The sequence below is a fragment of the Aquarana catesbeiana genome, linkage group LG02 (genome assembly GCF_042186555.1).
Source record: "Aquarana catesbeiana isolate 2022-GZ linkage group LG02, ASM4218655v1, whole genome shotgun sequence".
NCBI lineage: Eukaryota > Metazoa > Chordata > Amphibia > Anura > Ranidae > Aquarana > Aquarana catesbeiana.
In genome coordinates, this window is record NC_133325.1 from 105,096,509 (window position 1) to 105,121,006 (window position 24,498).

At 41.1% G+C, this 24,498-nt stretch overlaps 1 protein-coding gene across 9 annotated transcripts in view; it reads right to left on the bottom strand.

The window, feature by feature from the left end:
* Positions 1-24,498, bottom strand: part of NBEA (neurobeachin) — a 919,734-nt gene that overhangs the window by 428,751 nt on the left and 466,485 nt on the right. For all 9 annotated transcript variants that reach the window (XM_073613318.1, XM_073613319.1, XM_073613325.1 and 6 more), the window contains 3 exons: positions 19,598-19,705; positions 12,929-13,097; positions 3,035-3,470 (listed from right to left, as the gene is read on the bottom strand). In XM_073613318.1, coding sequence (XP_073469419.1) covers positions 3,035-3,470; positions 12,929-13,097; positions 19,598-19,705 — 713 coding nt within the window. The remainder of the gene's footprint in view (positions 1-3,034; positions 3,471-12,928; positions 13,098-19,597; positions 19,706-24,498) is intronic.

A 24,498-nucleotide genomic window follows, 5' to 3' on the forward strand; every position in this document is an offset into this window, starting at 1 on the left:
CCACACATAAGCGTTTTGCTTTTAGGCCAAAGTAAAATTTTGGTCTCATCTGACCAGAGGCCCTTCATAAACATGTTTGCTGTGTCCCCCAAATGGCTGGCAAACTACAACTGTGATTTCTTATGGCTTTCTTTCAACAATGGCTTTCTTCTTGTAACTCTTCCATAAAGGCCAGATTTGTGGAGTGCATGACTAATAGTTGTTCTGTGGACAGATTCTCCCACCTGAGCTGTGGATCTCAATAGCTCCTCCAGAGTTACCTTGGCCCTCTTGGCTGCTTCTCTGATTAATGCTCTCCTTGCTCAGCCTGTCAGTTTAGGTGGACAACCATGTCTTGGTAGGTTTTGCTGTTTTACCATACTCTTACCATTTTCGGAGGATGGATTGAACAGTGCTCCGTGAGATGTTTAAAGCTTGGGATATTCTTTTATAACCTAGCCCTGCTTTAAACCTCTCCACAACTTTATCTCTGACCTGTCTGATGTGTTCCTTGGCCTTCATGATGCTGTTTGTTCACTAAGGTTCTCAAACAAACCTGTGAGGGCTTTACAGAACAGCTGCATTTATACAGAGATTAAATTACACACAGGTGGACTCTATTTACTAATTAGGTGACTTCTGAAGGCAGTTATTGGTTCCACTAGATTTTAGTTAGGGGTATCAGTTTAAAGTGGGCTGAATACAAATGCACGCCACATTTTACAAAATAAATATATGAAAACCATGTATCATTTCCCTTCCACTTCACAATTATGTGCCACTTTGTGTTGGTCTATCACATAAAATCCCAATATAATACATTTACATTTTTGGTTGGAACATGACAATGTGGAAAATTTCAAAGGGTATGAATACTTTTTCAAGGCAATAATTAATATATATATAAAAATCAATGCACATTGCACTTGTGACGCCAAAAATTTAAATAATTAGTGCTGCTACTTAAATACTACAAATCAACCAACAGGTGAAAAAAAATCAATAAATGAAAAATCACATATATAAACTTTTCCACAGTAGTGCTCAAGAAAAGTTGATTGAACAATAATTATAATAGTGCCCAAAAATAATATGTCAATGTCCATAAATCGTTGTCTTGTACCATATAACACAAAGGCTTGTTTTATTTTGATTTGATGTACGTGCAATATATATTTTAATGGATTCCTCATCCTAAGTGATTTTACACTATTGGAGTCTTTATTCCCTACATGTGGAGTGTATAGTCAGACAAGAGAACGGAGTGCGGCGTTTACAAGTGACCCTTCAATTTAAATCTGGAGCTTATTTGCCAAACACGAGAGTGAATGGCAACAGCATCTGGTGAGTCTGATTCTTAAGGGGGGCACATTTCAAAGAGGACTGCTTTCATATGTGCGGAATTGTTATATATATATATATATACACACACACACATATATATATATATATATATATATATATATATATATATGTATGAAAGGCCATTTGTTAGGCATACCTAGATCTAGCCTTAATGCATTTATACTGTAGCACTCAATACCAGGCACTTAGGATAAAACATGAAGTATGGTCAGTCACATAAAGCAGCCCCAAAACCCAAGCTGATACACCACCACCCCCCCCCCCCCCCCATACCTAAAATCACGGGGAGCTTTTTCTGGCATAAACCTGTAATCTCTTTAATTCAGCACAGCTGTGTACAGCTCTGTCATTTAGGTCAGGGATCATTTCCAGTGAATTACAACTTGTGACATCTGCCGCTGCAGCTGAGGGACTGTGCAGACCCATGCTGGTGCTTCCTCCTCCCTCTCCCCCTTGTAGTCCAGGTATACTTCCTTCAGCGTCAGAACAGCAGTTCACTACCTCTGAACAGACCTGTAGTCAGAGGAAAAGCCTTGCAAAAGCCTGTGAACTACACAGGCAACGCTCTGATCATGGGTGCAATGCTCTTCAGGCTTCATTGTAAAATTTTAGTTCATGCTCACTGATCATGAGATCAATGTTGCTGCATTTACGATTTTTTTTTTTTTGCAAAAGAAGGACTAACACGTTAAATATACCATTAAAAGCAGTCCTGTGTCCTGCTCATACTTTCCGTGTGATCTCAAGGAGTACTCCAGTTCTTATCTTGCACTACAAAACAATAAGTCCCCATGATGAGGAGAATGGGCAAAATTCAATAGTTTAACAAAGAACAGGGCTGACACTAAAGCTGGCCATGGGTGGTTCGAATCTTGGCTGGTTGAATAGGAGATTCAAACCGAGAGTGGGCAACTTGAATGTACCAAGTTGATTGATCAATTAACTTGGGTACAACCAGACTGCCCGATTTACTTGCGATTATCGCTAGCAACTGCTATAGCCACTAGCAATAATCACCCTCTTCTCCCAGTGGGGATGGCTTCCCCCGCTCGTGAGAATACAATGTCTTTGCAGCAGGGATTCCTCTGTCAGCACTGGTTGCAAGAAAGAAATTTGCACCGTGTATGGCCTGCCTAAGATTTGCAATTGGCTGGTTCACACTATTAATCATACAGGAAAGTGGCTGTGCATTCCTGTGTGATTCACATGTGATCCAGGTGCAGTGCAATTTTATCCCATTCATTTGAATGGGCTGAACTCACCCTGGACCATACCAAAAGCAGTGCATGCACTACTTTAAAAAACGCACAGCAGCCGGATAGCATTCTACTACTGTACCATGTGATCCAAGGCAGGCAAACACACTGCGTTTGCGACCTGCATTTGGGGTTGCGTTAAAACTGACACCTGCTGCAGATCGCAATTGCAGTGCATTTTGAACCCGATGCAGGAAACGCACACGGAACATGAGTTTCCTATACCGCGTTCTGGTGCGAACTGGCCTTGCATCCACAAAAGGATACATGGTGTCATTCTTCAAGAGGAAATTTGTAGCATTAGCAAAGAGACAAATGACAGTTACTTTTGGATGCAACCTGAGCTCATTTGCATAGTTTATGGGAAACTACAATAGGGCTTCAGTAAGAAAAGCAAAAGGACACAGATGACTGAAAATCACAACATAACGTACCTGTCAAAGGAATGAAACTGCATGGGAAGAATGACTTGGGCTTCTCTCTTTAAAGCAGGATCTGGATAGGGTACCGGGTCCGGTCCAGCCTCTGCCATCTCAAAGGGAGCAGCAACCAGACTCTTTAGGATCTCTTTGACATTAATGCCTTTGCTTTGGCTAATGCTAGATATGGAGGGAGCTGGTTTTAGCATTTCACTTGGGCTGTCGGTCAGGCTTTCCTGTGACTTCTTTACATCAGACGACAATGTAGACAATAATTCACCCATGACGTCTGGGCTCATACTATGGTCAAGATCAGTTCCATTTAGGATGCTGCTTATATGTTCGTCTCCAATGCCAGAGTCTGTGTGAGGAATAGAGCTTTCTAAATGGAGTTCTTCAGTGGGGGTCGGCGTTTCTTTTTCCTTGATATCCGGAAACAGAGCAGGTGTATCTAAAACAGAAGAGAGAACATATTAAGTGGCCATTGGTTCCTCCCACAGAAAGCCGGCTGAGATGCAGAAGATTCATTTTTTTCCAACACTCTTGATCAAGTACTAGCATTAATATGGTTTAGTAAGTGTACAACGGGACTTTGTTTCACTAAATAGCAAAGAACATTCTATTACTATAATACAACGTACTAGCTTTGTGGTTTTCAAGGTTGCCTTACAGTCCTGAAATCTTATTTAAAATTCCACAAAGACTGATTAATTAAAAGTGCAGTGAAGAAAACAAGCACCAACCGGATGTGCCCATATCAAGCATTCAGATTCATTCTTTTATTTTGTCAAAAAGATGAAACCTGATTGGTTTCTACTGGTAACAATTCCAATCTTGTGCTCATTTTCTTTTCTGCAGTTTTAATGAATTAGCCCTATGATCTGCATAAGTTTCTATTTTTCAACCTTCATATGGGGTTTCCTCCAGCAAACTATAAAAAATACTATTTAATTAACTTCTATGCAGCACTAGACCAAAGATGTTTGTGATGGTCACAATAGATTATAGGCTGCAGCAAGCACAGAGGATAATATAATTGAATCAATTGTCACTTCTGATAGACGCAGTCACTGTTCGGCAGATAATATTCTACCGGCTCAGTGAAATTTTTGAAAGTGGTTATAAAAGGTCGAAGAGTTTTCACCCTAATGCATTCTCTGCATTAAGGTAAAACAAATCTTCTGTGCTCAGCTCAACCCCCCCACCCATCCTCTCTTAGGCCCCCTTCACACTGGGGTAGGGGCGGTGTCCGCACTAACAATAGCGGCGCTTTACTGTCGGTATTCGGCCGCTACCGGGGGCGGTTTTACCCCCGCTAGCGGCCAAGAAAGGGTTAAAAAAACACCACAAAGCGCCTCTGCAGAGGCGCTTTGCCAGCGGTATAGCCGCGCTGTCCCATTGATTTCAATGGGCAGGAGCGGAGAAGAAGCGGTGTATACACCGCTCCTTCACCGCTCTGAAGATGCTGCTAGCAGGACTTTTTTCCCGCCCTGCTAGCACACCGCTCCAGTGTGAAAGCCCTCGGGGCTTTCACACTGGAGAGACAGCAGCGGCTGTCGGGTCGGTTTGCAGGCGCTATTATTAGCGCAATAGCGCCTGCAAACCACTGTACAGAGCAGGTAAGTATGACTTTTTTTTATTAATTTTTTGCTTAAAAATAACAAACAAGATTTTAGTATAACTTTAAAGGACCAGGCCTTTTTTTGCACCTTTTGTTTACAAGTATAACATTTTTATTTTTTGCTAGAAAATTATATATATATTTTAATTTTTTTTTTGCAGAGACACTAGAGAATAAAATGGCAATTGTTGCAATTTTTTATGTCACACGGTATTTGCACAGCAGTTTTTCAAATGCAATTTTTTGGGAAAAAAAAAAAGGGAAGACAGGTCCTCTTTATTGAAAGATATGGGGGTCTATATAAGAACCTAAATCTCTCGTTTACCTTTGCAACAAAAGATCAAAAAAAAAAAATTGACCTTTTTTTGTTTTTAACCAAAAGGTTACTTCCGCCCTAGACTGGAAGCGACGTCATGACATTGCTCCATTCATCGTAGATCATAGAGGTGAGCAGAGACAATCTGGTCACCTCTATGTTCAGCTGTGTTAACCTTCAAATCGTTTTTTGGGCTTGCTGGTAATAATGGTAAGCCTAAGAAACAACGGCCAGGGAGGTGGGGGGGGGATTGGGGTTGACACACACACCCATCCCACTGATTCTAAAAGCAATCCAGCAGCTAATCAGCCGCTCGGATCACTTTTATGAGAAAGATAATCGCCGGCTGAAAAAAAATACTGGGGTTATGACTGACAGCTTCAGCCATAACCCTGGTAAACCACTTCAAAAGCACAATGTATGTATACGTATTGCGGTTGTACAGCTCTAGATGTAATCTATAGCTCCAACTCTCTGCCCTGACAAATCTCAGGAGTAGGAGGAGGAAGGGGCTTTCTCTGTGTTAAAACTAGAGGAAAAAAATCTCTTAACAGCGGGTTCTCAATCAAACCTTTGAACTTTATTGTATACTTCCAATTGTCAGAGTCTTTATTTAAAAAGAAAACAAAAAAAAAAATCAAATACATAGCTTTCAATTTTTTTTTTCCTGCTTTAAACAATGGATGTGACCAAAATAAAGGCAGTCTTCTAAAGGCAGGCATCTGCAATGCATAAAGGAAAGGAATGCTGGATAATATGGTGAACCAGCGAAAGCTGTGCATGACTAAAAATCTTGCGTTGGAAGGTGAGGCAAAAATAAAAAATACCCCACTGATGTAAAACCTCCTGACAAGCATCTCATGTACACAGAAAGCTGCTTCCCACAGGGCAGAGCCATCAGATGCCAGACAATGAAAATGGAGCAGCAGCGCAGGGAATGGGTAGCGAAATGGAGAGTGGAGGCGCTTTGTGCTGCATTAGTTTTACAGGACGATCGGCTCGCACACACACTGAAAAGACAGAGGGGCTCAAGGGAGATGCTAACGCCTGACATGTTAGTTTTTTTTTTTTCTTCAAACCTTTCAACCTCTAGAAGAATTGCAATCTGTGGAAAGGCTGGATCTATTTACTCATTACAGATTTCTGAAAATGGCTTTACTTTGACACGAACACTATTCACACCGAGGTGTGTAATAAACAATTGTGGTCTGACAGAAGCATGTTCTCTTCTCATTGAGGCCTCTGTGGGCTGCACTGATAGCAGCCATGTGTTTAGAGCAAAGGCAGGAGAATGACTACAGGAGCTTGCATGCCACAAGAGGAGAAAGTCAAAGAAAAATTTGGCAAGGCTGTGCCAAGGAGTCAGAATATACGATGTGAAGAACAATGCTATTGTTATTTCACATATTCATTGTAGAACTTCGCTTATCTGCTTCCTTTTGGTCTGTTATATATACACCATTGAAAGGATATGTTTGGTAAGCGCAAAAAAACAAAACGAAAAAAAAAAAAAAAACGTTGACCCTGCCAAAAATTTTGTGAGCTGATAACTTCCAGTGTTAACAGTCAGCTATAGCTGACTGTTCAGTTAGCATTCTTCCCAGTTATCTATGTGAACTATAAAAAACTTCCCAACATATTAAGAAGAGGAGAGGGAAGGCCGACCTGAGGGTGATAACATTGCTCCTCCATAGCTACAATGCGTGAGCATTGTCACCCTAGGACGAGAAGTGTGTTACTACCAGAATACCTACAGTGCATCCGGAAAGTATTTTTTTATCGCTTCACTTTTTCCACATTTTATTATGTTACAGCCTTATTCCAAAATGGATTAAATTCATTATTTACTAAAAATTCTACAAACAATACCCCATAATGACAATGTTAAAGAAGTTTGTTTGAAATCTTAGCAAATTTATTAAAAATAAACAAAATAAAATCCCATATACATAAGTATTCACAGCCTTTGCTCAATACTTTGTTGATGATTTGTTGCAATTTGGCACCAATTACAGTCTTAAGTCTTTTTGAGTATGATGCTACACGCTTGGCACACCTATTTTTGAGAAGTTTCTACCATTCTTCTTTGCAGGACCTCTCAAGCTCCATCAGGTTGGTGCTCCAGAAATGTTTAACCGGGTCCAAGTCTGGGCTCTGACTCGGCCACCCAAGAACATTCACAGAGTTGTCCCGTAGCCACTCCTTTGTTATCTTGGCTGTGTGCTTATGGTCGTTGTCCTATTGGAAGATGAACCTTCACACCAGTCTGAGGTCCAGAGCGCTCTGGAACAGGTTTTCATCAAGGATGTCTCTGTACATTGCTGCATTCATCTTTCCCTCGATCCTGACTAATCTCCCAGTTCCTAGTGCTGAACAACATCCCCACAGCATGATGCTGCCACCACCATGCTTCACTGTAGGGATGGTATTGGCCAGGTGTTAAGCGATGCCTGGTTTCCTCCAGACATGCCGCTTGCCATTCAGGCCAATAAGATCAATCTTTGTCTCATCAGACCAGAGAATTTAGTTTCTTATGGTCTGAGAGTCCTTCAGGTGCCTTTTGGCAAATGCCAGGTGGGCTGTCAAGTGCCTTTTACTGAGGAGTGGGTTCTGCCTGGCCACTCTACTATACAGGCCTGTTTGGTGGAGTGCTGCAGAGATGGTTGTTCTTCTGGAAGGTTCTCCTCTCTCCACAGACACGCTGGAGCTCTGTCAGAGTGACCATCGGGTTCTTGATCACCTCCCTGACTAAGGGCCTTCTCCCCTGATCGCTCAATTTGGCGGGGCGGCCTGCTCCAGAAAGAGTGCTGGTGGTTCCAAACTTCTTCCATTTACGGATGCATACACACATACTAGGGCCAATTAACCTACCAGCATGTCTTTGGAGTGTGGGAGGAAACCAGAGTACCCAGAGGAAACCCATGCAAGCACAGGGCGAACATGCAAAACTACATGCATGCAATGTGTGGACTGGGATTTGAACTGAAGATACCAGTACTGCAAGGCATAAGTGCTAACCACTAAGCCACCTTGCTGCCCAATGAAAACTGGAAATAACGGTGACATAGCTAAAAATCAACCTTGGCAATATGGCACTCTTTACCTTAAATAAAAATTATTTACATGAAAAGGGGATTTTCCAGGAGAAACAGTTTTCTTCTTTTGTGTAATCGCATATTGAACCATATTGTTGAGACAACCTGGTGCTGCATCTTAACCATAAAAACAATGGTTCTCCTTAGAATACGCCATATTTATTTGGTCAGAGACCAGACAGCCAAGATCTAGAACAAACAAGGCAGGTTTTCTGCTGTTATGGAAGCAGAAATTAATAGGGACTGCACACACAACCATTGCAGTCTGTAAATATAACAACACAGCATAGCTGACACATGCCTGCATTCAGCGACTTACACCTTTGGATCCACTCCTCCAAGCATCAGGTGCATGCTCTGAGCACCGTTTTTGATGACTTGAAGGGGACCTAAAACACAGCCAGGTACTCAAAGTCATGCCAGCTATGAAAAATACAGCTGCATAATTGAGTAAACACTGCCCATCAATATCCTGGTGTAATGTACCAGGAGCCTAATGGGAAAGAAATGATTAAGCTGTGAGTGAAAAGGTCACATTGTTTAATAACGGAAAACTCTCAAGCACAGTATAAAACTGTCCAACACAATATAAAAGGTTTAATGTGGTATAAAAATGTCCAGACCAATAAGTTACCAGTTTAAAGCAGCTGCCAAACCCGATTGCTTGAAAGACAAATGTTTCTGGATTTTGTTTAAAACATTTTTTTACCCTCAGAAAGCATTTAATTTGACGGGCAAAATGAGAAGATTAAAAAAAAATGTTAATATACGCTATTACAAGCCCACTGGTGTCTAAAAAGGGTGTATTCAAGGCTTAAACTGGTAATGTTGGTATTCGCCAACAGAACTGGTGCTAATAAGGCTACTAAATCTCATTTAACCTTGTACCAAGGAAATGGCAATATAATTGCAGTACTTTATTATAAAGGCATTGTTGACAATATGAGAACCAAGGGTATTTTCAGTGAGTGCAGACAGTATATTTAGAGATAATGTTATGTTTAATACACAGTCATCTTTGATTCATACACAGATTCTCCTTATGTATATTAGGCAGCTAAATGGACATCCTAATAGAACTGCCGAGTTTAGGCAAAGCTAGTTCCAAACAAGGACTTCTTTACTTTCCCAATAAAGCACCAGGTAAGTCTGCTCTTAAAACTCAACTCCAGACAAACAGGTTGAAACACATATACTGTATGGCCCCTTTAACAGGCAGACCTGATCAGAGGCTCTATGCAAGTCTAAGGGCAGGTGGATGTAAACAGACATGCATCTGTTTGCCCCCCTCTTTCTCTGAGTCTGTCCAGGTCCACAAAAAAGTCATGGAAACAGACTGTCTCCATTTCTGTTTTCTGACCTAAACTTGATGGATCAGAGAAGGCCTAATATAAATGGGAACAAGGCCATTTGCATCCAGCTGTCCGTAAAGCACGAGTGCATAACCTGTGGCTCTCCAGCTGTTGCCAAATTATGATTCCCGGCATGCTTCTGCCTTTGGAAGTCATGCTTGTAACTATCAACCTTGCAATGCCTCAAGGGATTTGTAGTTCCGCAACAGCTGGAGGGCCACATGTTGAGCACCCATGCCGTAGAGCCATCATGGGTCCGTCACATCCAAAATGCAGACAAAAAATTAGCAAGCATGGACATCACCAAAGTGTCTTCCGTCTCATCCAGCTCTGATTCAGCAAGGGATCTGTTCACGGACTCCCTACTGAACAGAGAGGGCACAGTCACATGAAAAGTCCCTTAGTGAGCTGTTGTACTTGTCAATCGATTCGTATTTCTGTCCATCTAGTCCTCAGGTTTGTACTGCAGTTAAAAATGTAACCAATATCGCTGGCCATACACTGGTATGGTCAAAAATGTTCAACTGTAACTAATTGGTTAGTGGGGTCAAATAGACTTTTGTTTCTGACGGCATCGATCATGTTTATTACATCTGGGATTCCATTAAAGGAGCAGGTCTGGACCGAAATCTTAAAGCCGTTCAAACAAATTTAGTTGAATCCATGATGGAAAAAAGTTTTCTTATGAATTTTTCAACAATAATCTAACAGCGTAAGGCTAGCTTTAGTTACCTACCCACCTCCAGTGTGTGACTGGACAATAAAGAGTAGGGAGAGTCATAATTTCATCACACTATTCAATGCGCTCCTTCCTGTCGGCATAATTTTTGTCAGCACACGTCTGCAATATGTCTTACCAGCCATATTGCAGTTGTGAAAAATGTTTTTTATCAAGTCAAATTATCTACACCTTAATTAAATACATTTCATATTTTATAATGAATACATTTACTTTTTGATAGGTGTTTGGATAATAACTTTATTATTTTGAAGTGCTATTTGTGCTTACCCTACTGTCAAATACCCGTGTAGTAATTTGATGGATGCAAAAGAATCTTAACATATCTATATAATAGGAAACCCCAGAAATACTCAGCTAATTTGAGTAAAATCAGTTCATCCAACAAATGGGCTGGACAAAAACAAAGGCAGTTTGGAGAATGCCTTTTCGAGGGTTAATGAGCAGATAATGTGGCATGTTATACAGTATATTCTTCTTTCTTTGGAGGCAAAACTGCCTCCATGATGTCACTGTTTAAAGAATATACACCAGGGAAATTCCTGCTTGTAAGGATCATGTCTTGACTTTTAGTGTGGTCAGTTATCAGTAGACAACATAGTAAGATATGGACTATTAATCTATCAATGGACATGCCGTTCTTCATTTATATTGAACACATCTGCATGCATACAATAAACTGATCCCATTCTGAGTAGCTCATAGCAGTGGCGTCACTAGGGTTGGTGTCACCCAGTGCGGAATAAAATTGGTGTCACCCCCACCTCCACCAACTATAGTCCCCCCCCTCAGTACAGACCTCCCCCAGTACAGACCCTCCTCCCTCAGTACAGACCCCCCTCCACTAACTGCAGACCCCCCTCTCTCAGTATAGACCCCCCTCCATCAGTGCAGATCACCCCCCTCCATCAGTGCAGACCCCCTTCATTGTAGACCCCCCCTCCATCAGTGCAAACCCCCTCCATCAGTGAAGACCCCCCCTCCATCAGTGAAGACACCCCCCTCCATCAGTGCAGACATTAAACTTTAGTACATTAAAAACTTTACAGACCTCAGAACAGCGCGGGATACAGCGGTGTGTCCCTTGGACTACCTCTCACACAGCGGAGCGCCGCAGACCGAAGCCGCCTCCCCCTCCTTTAGAAGTAAACAGAGAGGAGGGGAGGCGGTCTCGGTCCACTCCGCTGTGCGCGGCGTGAGAGATGTGTAGGGGTGAGGACCGCGCGATGTTAGCAGTGCCGCTGTCCACAGTGTCACCCAGTGCGGCCTGCATCCTCTGCCCCCCCTAGAGATTCCACTGGCTCATGGTCTCCATCCAGGCACCACTATAATGCTTCTCTCTTACATTATTAATAACAGAATGCATTCACCCATATCAGAAGACCAGCGTGTTTGAATGTTGTTCTCAGAGGTTCTGGTCAGCAGAATATCACAACCCAAACAAGCAACTAGTGATGGTGGAAGTCCCGACATCCTTATGGGGCATGGGGGCTAGCTTAAAGTGTATGTAAACCCTAACAATGAAAGTTTCTTATTTGGTCTATTAAATATATTATTGAAAGCATGTTCCTTTATCTGTTTTATGAGGGCAAACAAAATCTGTTGCTCGTCAGAAATTACAACCTCCTGTGTCCTCTGTACACGTCTTGTGTTATATAAAAGAGTCTATTTAGTGCTCACAGTTCTTATATTAACATTCCAAACAACCATACTCTGCTAGATGTTCTGATTTAGATTATTTTGTGAGGATATTGATGAGTATTATTCAGCATATTTAAAGCCTACATTTTAAAAAAACTCCACAAAAATCAGCACAAGGGACATAACTTACAGTTAGTATGATGTGTCCCTTTTGACGTGTATTCTTTTCAGAACACATTTTGGTCTAAATGGTGATCTGTCTACTCACATGCAGTGAGGCAGAACTCACTAAAGAGAAATAAAATACCTTGTTCAAAGCCCAAGTTTATCTAAAAATAAAACCGGAAAAATCAGCATAACTTAAAAATAGTATGATGTTTCCCTTGTGTTGATTCTTCTTGTTTCCGTAGAAATCTTACTCTGTCCTACCCCTGTCAATGTAATCTTCCAGTGTCTCAAGAGGGCTGGACTATGTCTGCACTTTCCTGCCAGATCCGCCATTCATAGAAGCCATATTATTGCAGCTTCTATGAATGACATAGGATCTCTGAATGGAGGGGCAGAGCTATTGTGTGTCAATGATAGAAGCTGTAGTCTGGCAGATTTGTCAGGAAAGGGCGGGGATAGGCAAGCCCTCTTGTGAGAGCTCCCAACAGCCCCTTAGCTGTATTAGCTCCCACTGCCCTGGAAGATTACAGCGGCAGGGGTAGGACAGAGGAAGATTTCTACTTAAACAAGAAGAATCAATACAAGGGACACAGCATACTAATAACAAGTTATGTCCCTTGTGCTGATTTTTTGTTTCATTTTTAGATAAACAAGTATTTATTTTCTCTTTAGTGAGCTCTGCATGTGAGTAGACAGATCACCATTTGGTTCCATATATATTTGTTACCCTATTTTTCAGCTTCTCTCTTTAAATCTGCAAAATAGCTATTTGTATACCTTTCATTTCTAGAAATGTCTATTCCTTGGAGATTGAAGTAGGTTAAAACATTCCCAAGCACTATATACTATCTTTACTTGCTGTCACATGTAGTGCTTGGCTGTACTTGTAGCGGTGGAAGTTGACATTCACTTTATAAAACCATAGGTAATCATAGGTAATCAGACATCATGAAAGGCAACCACTGTAAAAAGCATACCTGTACTCGTTGGCGAGTTAATTTCTTGCCTGATGTTACGAGCAGACTGATTGGCAGAGCGCGCTGTCTCTCGCTGAGGTTCCAGTATATCACGGTATTTAGACACCATTAATACAGATATAAAGTAAACTACGGCCAGAGCAAGGAACTGGGCTTGTTTGCTGTCGTCCTGAAAAAAAAAATGTTCTGTCAACAAACCCTTATATACAAAAATCATAGTCAGGGAAACATAAGAATCAGTTAATGTAGTCACACATTCATTTTTTGAACACTTTAAAAATTGCCATTATAGTGTATAAACATGCAGGAAAGGAAGGTGGAGGTGGTACCAGCACTATTAGTACCCATTTACACCAGGGCAATCCAGGTGAGTTTATTGTGCATTGCCTTGCATGTTAACATACTGTAATTTGCACCAAGATAGCCCCAGAGCTAAAAACAAAATGAAAATAGGATTTGTTGATAAGAGCAATATATTTGAAATGGATTTACATTTGCCACTAGAATAAGCCATAAACACCACTTCTAAAATACCCAGTGTACAGTGTATAGCTTTAATGCCCAACTCTTTCAGACTAATGTGCTCATTACCAAAGAACAGGTTCCCTTTAAGAGACACAAGTGTAAGGATGGTGCAGGATACCAAAAGAAAGAAAATACTTTTTACCAACACACCGATCTTTAAAATATCTGTCAATGATACACCATGGGATATATATGAGGCATCGCTTTGACAAGCCTTCTTAAAGCGGTTGTATACCTATTTTTTAAACTTTTACCTACAGGTAAGCCTATAATAAGGCTTACCTGTAGGTAAAAAAAATATCTCCTAAACCTGTACGGTTTAGGAGATATTCCCCTCGCAATGAGCCGCATGGGCACAGGGGATTCTCGGCTGAAAGCCCGGCAGCCGCCGGACTTTGCCGGAAAAAAAGTCTCCCACGCGCATGCACGGGAGTGACAACATCGCGGCTCCGGCCACTCACAGCACCGGAGCCGCGATACCCGGAAGGCACGCCGAGGGGAAATGTCAGCTCCCTCGGCGTGGACCGGGTGAGATGCCGTGCCTCGTTCTAAGGTAAGTATCTCATAATGAGCTAGTATGCAGTGCATACTAGCTCATTATGCCTTTTCCCTTACAGGTGTAGGGACAAAAAAAAAAAAATTAGCAGGTTTACTACCGCTTAAAGTTCTAAATATGGATCAGTGTGTATTCACATACATGGACTGTGCATGATGCAGCTTGATTATAACTAAACCAGCTAGAGACTCGATGAAGAAAGCGAACAAGATTCATGAATGCATCCAACCTAATGACTGCTATGAGCAGTTTAGACAAATAACATTTTGCCCAAAGCACAAAACATTCAAACTATTGGTTTACAAGTGAATCTGCCTATACCTGTAATCCCACCACTGCGCTCTAGGAAATGAACAAAGACAATTCTACAGCTGCCACTTAAAAAAAGGAAACATGTGAACCAAATTCAAACCTCTAATAAATATAAGAATGAATAGTAGCGCCACTATTCATTCTTATATTTATTAGAGGTTTGAATTCGGTTCACAAAGCACAAAAAAAGTTTACAGTGCATTTGGGCCCAGACTACAGATATTACATTATTTTCCTAACAAGCCATCACTGACCTCTCTAGCTGTTGGTGCTGCAAAGCAATTGTTTTTCAAAAATCACAGCATAGATTCTGAAGTTGGGTTCCAGCTGGTTTATATCAGCTTAGAAATACCTGCAGTGTATTTACATTGGAGAGCAGGCCCCTTGCAAAGGCTCTGGTGCAATAGAAGATAATAAGAAAAAAAACCCCTAAGATTTCAGTGCTTCTGTCATGAACTTATTTCTCCACAATGCCTATAGAGGTGAGGGTTTGCTTTAAAGTGCTTCTACAGCTTATTCAGAATATGTATATACTGTAGGTTAGTCTGGGCACAGGTTCACTGTAAGTAAAGTTCTCCAAATTCTCTACATGTTAATAAAAGCTTTTCTAGCGCATTATCGCCTAAAGCCTGATTTCACAATTCACAGAAGCTGTACTATAGCTTCCAGCAATGAAAAGAGTTCTATGAATGAATGCCAGGCAGACAGTTCTGCCTCCTCCATTCACAGATTACGTTTCATTGTGGCATTAACACTGCGGGGTTACGTGGGGCAGTGGACTAGAAATGTATGCTCTCTTTATATTCCCTTCTGCCGATAAAAAAACAAAACAAAAAACCCCAACTTCGAGTTTAGGCAAATTGCATCCTTGTACATTATGTATAACTGAAATTGTTTTTAAGCATATAAATAGAAAGATATAAACATATTTGCCATTAATTTTAACCCTGCCGAATAATATTACCTGAAATTTAAAAGATTGTCTTTGTTCGATACTAATTGAGTGCAAAAAAAATACAAAATGGAGCAGGGAGAAGGTAAACAAGCTGCACTATATGGTTAACTTGAGCAAAGTAAAAGGTTTGTACATAATTGAAATGCATATAGGTGACCTATGTTATTTATCATACAATGTTGTCACCCTAGGGCTGGAAGTGTGTTCCTGGCAGGAATAGTAGGTGAAAATAAAGGAAAAGCCTGGAAAAAAAACGAATGCAGCAAGCAAATCTAAGGACTGGTAAGCTGCAATGTACTAAATCTTTGTTCTTGGGTTAGGTACACTATCACTTGTAATGATTCTATTTAGTATATGAATTCTCTTTTTTTACATGCCTTTTATCCAGCAAAAAGTGACAGTTGCATGTCTTTTGCATGTCTCTTCTGCAATGTAAAACCTGCCTGCTCAGTTTTTTTTATGGTTTCACTTTAGTTCCGCTTTAATTGCCATTAAAAATTGCCCTGTCCACAATGCTGCAGAACAATTTCACTGCAGGATGAACAGCTGTCACCCTGTTAAAGGAATAGGAAAAAAAATCTACTGGCAGGATGGGCAGGTAATAAAAGTATGTTTTAGGGGAACTCAGTCAACTCAAAACTGCTGTTAATACTTGTGACAGACTGTCATTTATATGTAATTTTGCCCATAGTTCCATGTCAACACCCTGTAATCCAGCTCCCAAGGCCTGAAAACATGTTACATTGACAATACAGTGTGGAGCCCGATGGCCTAAAGAATTCTAATTTCTGGAGAGATTTCCAAGAAATATTAGTAGTAGAATTTGAGGGTAATGGTGAGGACTCCAAAAGGTATGTGCAAGTACCTGCACTTTATGCATGTTACCAAATTAGATTTTTTTTTTCACAGATTAATTTAAAAAAAACATTTTATAACCATAGGTGGACTAAAATATTGTTTTATATCCGCCTGGAGATCTACTTTATTAGACTAAAAAAATGTACTCCTTGCTCAGAAAAAAATGGGAAGTCAGTAGACATCTGTTTAATACACTACAGGAATAGTGTACTTGTATTAAGAGCAAATTAAATAGACAGCTCAATGTTTCCAAGGGGTATTGGAGAATAGTTCTAGAAATCCATAATATAGTTCTACAGCGCAGTCTACTGGCCACAAGTAGAAATGCAAATCCACAGGATATGTTGAAGAAGTTTATTATATAAAAAGGATGAAAAATAACAGGCTTTAGATCTAACAAATCAGCATTACAGAAATAAATAGCTGAGTGCACACAACATCTGCACTTTTTTCAGCGCATCCTCACAAAGGAAAAGCCATGGATAGCCACATATGGGCCTGTAAGCCTGGCAGAATAGGAAGAGTCAAGGTCTTACCAATGATAAATTTTAAGTAACATTAGCGGAGGCTGGCTTAAATAAGTCAATATGCACCACCATCCCAGACAAGCAGCATTGGGACTCCTCAGGTGCTACATAGAATCATATCAAATAAAACATAGTATATTAAAATTATACCTTTTATTCAAGAACATATTAATTTTAAAATAGGATTAAAAGTGCTGAAAAGGGTTAAATGTTAGAGTTAAGTTAAATGTTAATGGGTAAAGTTAAAGTGGTAGAAAACTTGTTACAAAAAAGAAAAAAAAAATCCTCCTGCAAGGCAATGTTATAATGTGCTAGTATGCATCGCATACTAGCACATTATGTGAAACTTGCCTTAAAACTAAGCCTAACAGAGCTTCCATCTTCACCTGGTTTTCCTTCCGGATTCACAGGCTGTGGTCCTTTGAATGGAGGAGCCGCAATGATGTCACTCATGAGCATGCGTGAGTCGCTGTTCACAGCACAGGGCTCTGAAAAAACGGCATACCCGGGGACATCACCGTCTGCTTCACAAGTAAATATCTCCTAAACAGTGCACATTTAGGAGATATTTACTGTACATATAGGTAAAAATCAGCCAAGGCCGTTTATTTCCGCTTTAAGTGTTATGGATTTTTTTAATAACAAAGATGTCATACTTACCTGCACTGTGCAGTGGTTTTGCACAGAGCAGCCCCAATCTTCCTCTTCTCAGGTCCCCCGCAGGCACTCCTGGCCCCTCCCTCCTGCCAAGTGCCCCAAGTGCTTGCTCCCGAGCCGCTGTGTATCCATTTACACACTAAGCACAGCTGAGCCCTGCTTTTTCCTCATTGGCTCACTGGCTGTGATTGACAGTATTGGGAGCCAATGGCTCCTGCAGCTATCTCAGCCAATAGGACGGAAGAGACTCAGGAGAGCCGCTTATCGTGCACATTGCTGGATCGAGATGGGGATCAGGTATTTGGGGGAGCTGGGGGCTGCTGCACACAGAAGGTTTTTTACCTTCATGCGAAAAAAAAAAAAAAACCTTGAGCCTTTACAACCACTTTAAGGCAATGCATAGGGGTTAATTGTTAAATTTAGGTTTATAGTAATGCTGCAACTTTGACTATTTTTGGGCAAATTCGAATTGCAATAACAAGTAAATGGGTCAAAGCCACTAATCACCAGCCAACCAGTGCTCTATCTGCAATTGTAGCATTTGCATGCTAGTGCATTTGGCATTAGGACGGGGGGCAGCACCAAACCAAGGCAAAAATCGGGATTACCTTTTCCTTTTTTCCCCTCTTCTGTCCACCTCTGGACATTGATGGCTTAAAATCATAGGATTAAAAGGCTCCAGAGGATGATAAAAGTTTGGTTATAGTTCAGGAAACATGAAAGTGATGCTGTCAGTTTAAAAAAAAAAACCCTGAAAATCTTGGCTACTGAAAGTTTATTATACCTCTTTAGCAGGCTGCAGGTTTATATGCTGTAGTGTTGCCCAGCAGAAGTTTCAGCATTCAACACTTCTGTAAGTGTCAAACACTTGTGTCCCATCTGCTGTGCTCAACCTACCTGCCCTTCATCACTCTTAAGTTCTATAGTTGCATAGGGACCCACAGAAGGAACCACGGTGCACAACAGGGTAGGCAATATTAAAAGCGAATGACTTTGCTGGAGGCTAAATTGTTGGACGACAGCAGAGTTCGGGCATTCAGCCACCAGAGATTCAGCATCTTCTGTTGCAATAACCAAGCTTTGAATGTTTTCTTTAGAAAGTGACAGTCTCTGAAAACCTTTTTTTGCTTTTGTTTGTTGGTACACAGGACTGAGAAGTAGCTCAGCGTATAATGCTAAGCAGTTGCTGCCTCCAATAGTGCAATCTAACAGTAAAATTTACTATAATACAAGCATGACACAAGAAGCACAGCTTGAAGAAAAGGGCATCTTCATTCAAGTCTGCCTAGGGCAGCTGATCAAAATCTTGAACTGTTACTGACATTTCTGTTTCAGTTATGGTTTTGATGGAAATTCTTGTTGGAAGGGTGCATTGATCATTGATTTTTGCAATTAAAAGCTGGTTAAAAATTGCTGTGTGTATGGAGGCCAGCATAACAGACCTGTTTTAGGTCAGGGACATGGGGGCTCAAATAGAAAACCACATTTGCTTGAGGCAATCGCGCCGTCTGAATCAGCGTAGAGCATAGACCAAAATGATGACACACTTCCTGTTTGCGGTCCAAGCTGGTTGTCGTCCCCTCCCGCAGACGTCATTTCCGGGATCTATGCTCTACGCTGATTCAGACGGCGCGATTGTCTCACCAGTGTTCACCAAGCCTGGGGTGTCCACCTGCTGGTTACCGTGGGACCTTCTGCGGCTGCATATCGATATCCCTGGAAATTTGTGAAACACTGGGACTTCCTGATGCCGGATCACCTGCTTCATATATTATGATCATATGATATGCTTTTAACCAGCCTTGATCCTGTAAGTGTTTTTAATCCTTTTTGGGAATGTTAAAATTTTTATTTCTGCACTTAGAGGCGCCTTTTTTTCTTTTATCTGTTTTTCATATGAAAAGTGGTTGACAGATGGAGCAGGGGATAGAAAGGTAGACGCGTTTCGCGCAAATGTTAGCAGAGGTAATGACTAGGCGCTAACATTTGCGCGAAACGCGTCTACCTTTTTGTCCCCTGCTCCATCTGTCAACCACTTGTCATGTGAAGCTTCAATAAAAGGATTTTTCGAAGTGCAGCCGCCTGGAATCATTTCCTTATATAACAAACCATGAGCCTTGGGGGGATTTGTTCCTTTAAATTACTTACCCAAACTACACTGTTATATTAGATACAATAAAGCTTCACTTCTGGGGTCAGACATTTAACTCAATAACCCAATATCATCAGTGCAGTATCAAATGTCAGTACAGTACTACAGAATAAATAAGCACACTTACCACATCACGGAACACTACAGCTCTGAGGCGATTAATATCAACATCTTGGAGTAGCCGATCAGGATCCTTGATTGGTGAAAGATTACCAGAAACATTGTCCACAGGGCTCTATAAGTACATAAATATAATGTATTTATATAGTAATTTTCAAAACAAATCTCACATAGGGTCAGACTGTTCAGCAAATGTATTAAAACCATTGAGGACAAATTCTGACTAGGAATTTGGAAAGGTTTAATTTTAATGAACAAATGCAAATTGCCAATGTCCGTGATATATAATAATGCGTATGAAGTACATTGTACAATGTGGAAGTAAATACTTTTCCCATACCATCTTAGACATACTAAAATATTAGAGCTCAACAACAGAAATATTCCTGTTTAGCAAAGGTTAAATGTAAAACCAGCTCCATCCAAAACATGGAGCGAGAAATGTTAGAATTTCTATCAGGCTGTTATACCTGTCTCTGCTCTCATTAGAGAGTTTTCATTATCAGGAACAGGAAGTAACGGAGACACGCTAAGCAATAAAATAGGATTTTTGTACTCGCTGTAAAATCCTTTTCTTGGAGTCCACTGATGGACACAAGAATTCAACCTTCGAGTTATACCACCACCTACAGGAGTACTGGACAGTGGCAAAAAAATAAATTGTAGACCAGACCCAGGATCATACCTCCTAGTATCTGCATGCCTCAGTATGTAGTAAAGTAATACCGAAAGCATGATCATAAATACAGAGAGGGACCTGTGTCACCCAATCGACTCCAAGAAAGGGATTTTACAGTGAGTCCAAAAATACTATTTCTTTCTCGTTCACTGTGGAACACAGGATCTCTTTAACATTAGGGACATCTCAAAGCAGTTGAACTGAGGGATGTGCAACTCTGAAAACAATCATTTACAGGTCAGAGAAAACATCAAAGAACAGGGGGCTACCTGCACATTAAAGGACTGCCTGAAGGACCTTATGCATGAAGCTGGCATCAGATGAGGCAGCAACATCCACCTGGTAGAACTTTGAGAACATGTGAACAAAAGCTAAGCCTTGCAAACCTGAGGAATTGGAAAAGATAAATAAACACTCATAAATCTAGTAGAGAGTATCATGACAGGAAAGAGTGGAACCCTGTTTTGAGACCAATTGCTTGAATGAAGGTCTAAGCCACCCAGAGATGGTGGAACGAGAAGTTGGTGCACCCTTTCAGGGTCCATCTGGAATTACCAAAATACCTTAAGATACAAGCTGGAAAGGTGACACATCACTATTTTCTTAATAGTAATTCAAATCAGTTATTTAGGTATCAATTACCCTTACAGGTACCCATATTGATCTGTATATATCAACTTAATCCCCCTAATGAATAGAGATTACCAAGCCAAATACAATCTGGTCCTCGGCATTAACTGATTCAGTCTGTGCAGAGAGTGGATAGACTTGTCCCACAACAAAAGAAAGTTGCATCGCAGATATCTGGAGTGAAACTGGACAAAGGAAACTTCCCTGAATCAGGCTGCCATCAGACTGAGGAAACTCAAGCAAAAGCACAAAATCAGATGGTTTCTGGACTGGAGAAGTCAAAACAGAGAGACTTCAATTTGTCCTGCGGAAAGAACATTCTAGCCTCAGTAATGGTTTCTGAAGGTTCAGGATGCACCCAAATCACTGTAACAGCTGGACAGTCAAAGTTATGTTGTCCAAAGGAGCCCTCGCTGACTGTTGACACAACTAGAGGGGTGCCACAAGAGTGCAGCAGGACGAATACTGGAGCCAGCACCAGAGTGAATACCCGAAGTGCAAACAAGAGGCTGAAGGGAAAGGCCACAAACTGGTAGTGTAGGGGCTCCACAGAAAAGTGTAAGACTTGCGGATGTGCTAGAAAATAGAGACATGTGAATAAGCATCTTTAATGTCCACAGAGGGCAGAAAGTTTCACCAGTGAAGAGAAGCAAGGACTAATCTGGTGGCTTTTGTTCAGAATTCTGGACATTAAGACATCCAGAGCCTTGAGATCCAAGATGGGGCAAATTCCCCCTTTGGGAACAGTGAACAGGCTAGAGTAAAACCTCCAAAACTGTTCCATTACAGAAACAGGGGCAATGGCCCTCTTGGGCCAGAAAACCCAAGAGTACTGGATAGACATCTGCTTATCCATGCGGTGACATAAGAAAGCTGGAAGTGAGAAATTGAGTAGGGGGAAGGTTTGAAACTCCAGTTTATAGCTCTGGGATACCACCAGGCATCCATGCATGCAAGCTGCCCAAGCATCCACAAAGGTTAACAATTTCCTGCTGCTCTAGATAGTGGTTGTACAGCTTCATATAAAGAAAGGCTTGTTGAATTATCTGGTAGAATAAGTGCAAGACTTTTTGGATGGACTACGAGACACTGTCCCTTGGGCTTTTGTTGATGAGGAATATGCAGCACACAGAGACCAAGAGCTGGTCTGAAAAGATACTGACTCTTGAAGGCTATGTGGAGTCCAGGCCTTTTTTTTTTCTTCTTTTACACATGAGGGTTTATGCAGTCCAGAACTTTAGCCAAGGTGACCTATTGCATATGTACCGACATGAGACATATGGGAAATGAGACAATAGGCTTCCAGCAAACAGTTATAGCGGTGGTCAGATCTCTTTCGGGAATTTTATCCAGTCAGCCATGGTTTGACAAAGTAAAGTTACAGCTAGGATCAGGTAAAGGACAGGACCTGCCAGCGAGAACAAGCCCACTTATTTGAGTCCTTGAACACACCCACATGCTCTACTGGAATAGTAAGCCCCTTGTTAAGGCTAGAGAAAGCCAGATCCACTTCTTAACTAAATCCCCAAAAATTGGATACAGAACGAATCAGCACAACTTATCAGAATGCTTCCAATTTCCATAGGGAAATCATTGGAAAAGTGAGTGCAAAGGGAAAGTCTTTGTGGCTTCAAGATATTTAAAACAGCAATGGTAAAACAAACATGCTGATCCTCAGACTTCAAAGCACTAAGCATCGATAAGTGCCGACAAGGTCTCCTTTAATTTGGAAGTAAAAGCAGTAGACTGCAACTCATTATAGGGAAGTTGTTTAGTCATGTACGGGCCAGCAGAAACAGATCAAAGTTCTATATGGCTCTTTGCAAGAAACAGCGGCCATAGGGATATACTTCTTCAACACTGTACAGTGGAAAAGAGCTTGAAGGAAACCCGCACAACACTCCTCCTAGCAAATGGTGTCAGCGCCTAATTCCACAGCAGTAACCCCTTCTGCGGGTAAAACCAGTGGGAACTAGGAATAGGCACCCAACAACCTATGTAAATAGGTAGCTGCCCGACCAGCTTACTCATTGAGTCTTCAGAGACAGAGGCAATGCCTGTGACTACTGACCTGGAAAGTGCTCTACAGCAAAAACAAATTTCCCCATGTGGAACCCACTTCTAGACTAACCCCACAACAACCAGTTCAGGGGATCTAGATATAGTATGACAAAAGCCAGTCTGAGGGCCACCGCGCCAAATACCTGCAATTGGAGAGAAAAACGGCAGCAGTGATTTAGAGAAGAGTCTTGTTTTTATGAAAAAAAAAAAAAAAAAAGAACAGTAAAAATGTGCTAGCAAAATAAACTGGTTGGGTTTTAGCACAGCAGAGCTGAAGAGAAAGACATTAATCCTTCTAGGACACTAGCAAAAGAAGCTAGACATGCTGTAGTAAGAGGGGTTATCATGGACTGGCCTACAGTTTTACTTTGAACTAGTGTTCAATCCTCCTGTAGGCAGCACTATAACCAGAAGGTTAAAGACTTCCTGTGTTCCATAAATGGATGGTAGGGAAGTAGAAAAGTGTCCTTTTCTATGCCATAGGTGCCTCCAAACCTAGGTACATGCCATATGCTGTATTCCAGTTTGGGAGATGTATGGTTCTGAGGGACAAGCACAGAGGAATGTATGAGGGGCATATCGGCAGAGCTCTAAATTCTTTCCAAGTCAAGTTTAGCATAATGCACACAGCTAGGCTCAGCTGCTGGATAGCTATATTTAAAGCAAATATGGTATTTACACCTTACAGCTGTTGTACCAATTTATCATACTTGAGAGTGTGAGGGGTTCATTTCAAGGTACAGTTCCTTCAAAGGACTACAGAGGAGTGATGTCATGCCACCAGTGCCTCAGTATTTGGTTACATGGCTGATACATAAGGACTATCAGAGTGGCAGTTTCATTCCTTTGTAACAGTGGTTTTCTGCATACTCCTTTATCAGCTTAAGGCTCCATGCACACTGGAGCTCATAAACGGCCGTTTTTTTGAGTTTTTTTTTTTAACAGCCCATAAACTTCACTATCCTATGTGTCCATGCACACATGGACGTTTTTTTAGCTTTTATCGGCAGTGGAGTTTATGGGCTGTTCTCTGAACACCATAAAATCGCGTTCAAAGTGCCGTTTTTCTGACCAAAAAAAAGCCAAACGCCCATAAATGCTCATAAACACTCAAACGTACGTTAATTGGCGTTCGGCGTTCTATTTTTTTCAATGCATTGTGGGAGTTTGGGAATGCGTTGTGGGATTTTTGGAGTATCTCCTGTGTAATTTTTATTAAAAACGCCTATAAACGCTAAGGCTAGTACAAAACGCTGTTAGAAGTGAGTTTTTCAACCAGCGTTTTCAGCCAGCAATCTGGCGTCCAGAAAAAGCTTTTTTGAGCTCCAGTGTGCATGGAGCCAAATACCTGGTGTGGCAATCAGTCAGATTAGAGGGTGGCTTTTAAACAAGCAAATGTCCACTTTTATAACACCTTCTTTAGTGGGCACACATAAACATATTAAATTAAATGTTTTCCTTTAAAACTATTTGTTTCTAATGTTCAATTTCAATTTTTTTTTCATATTCAGAGTGCTGCTAAAGAAATGGACAACAAG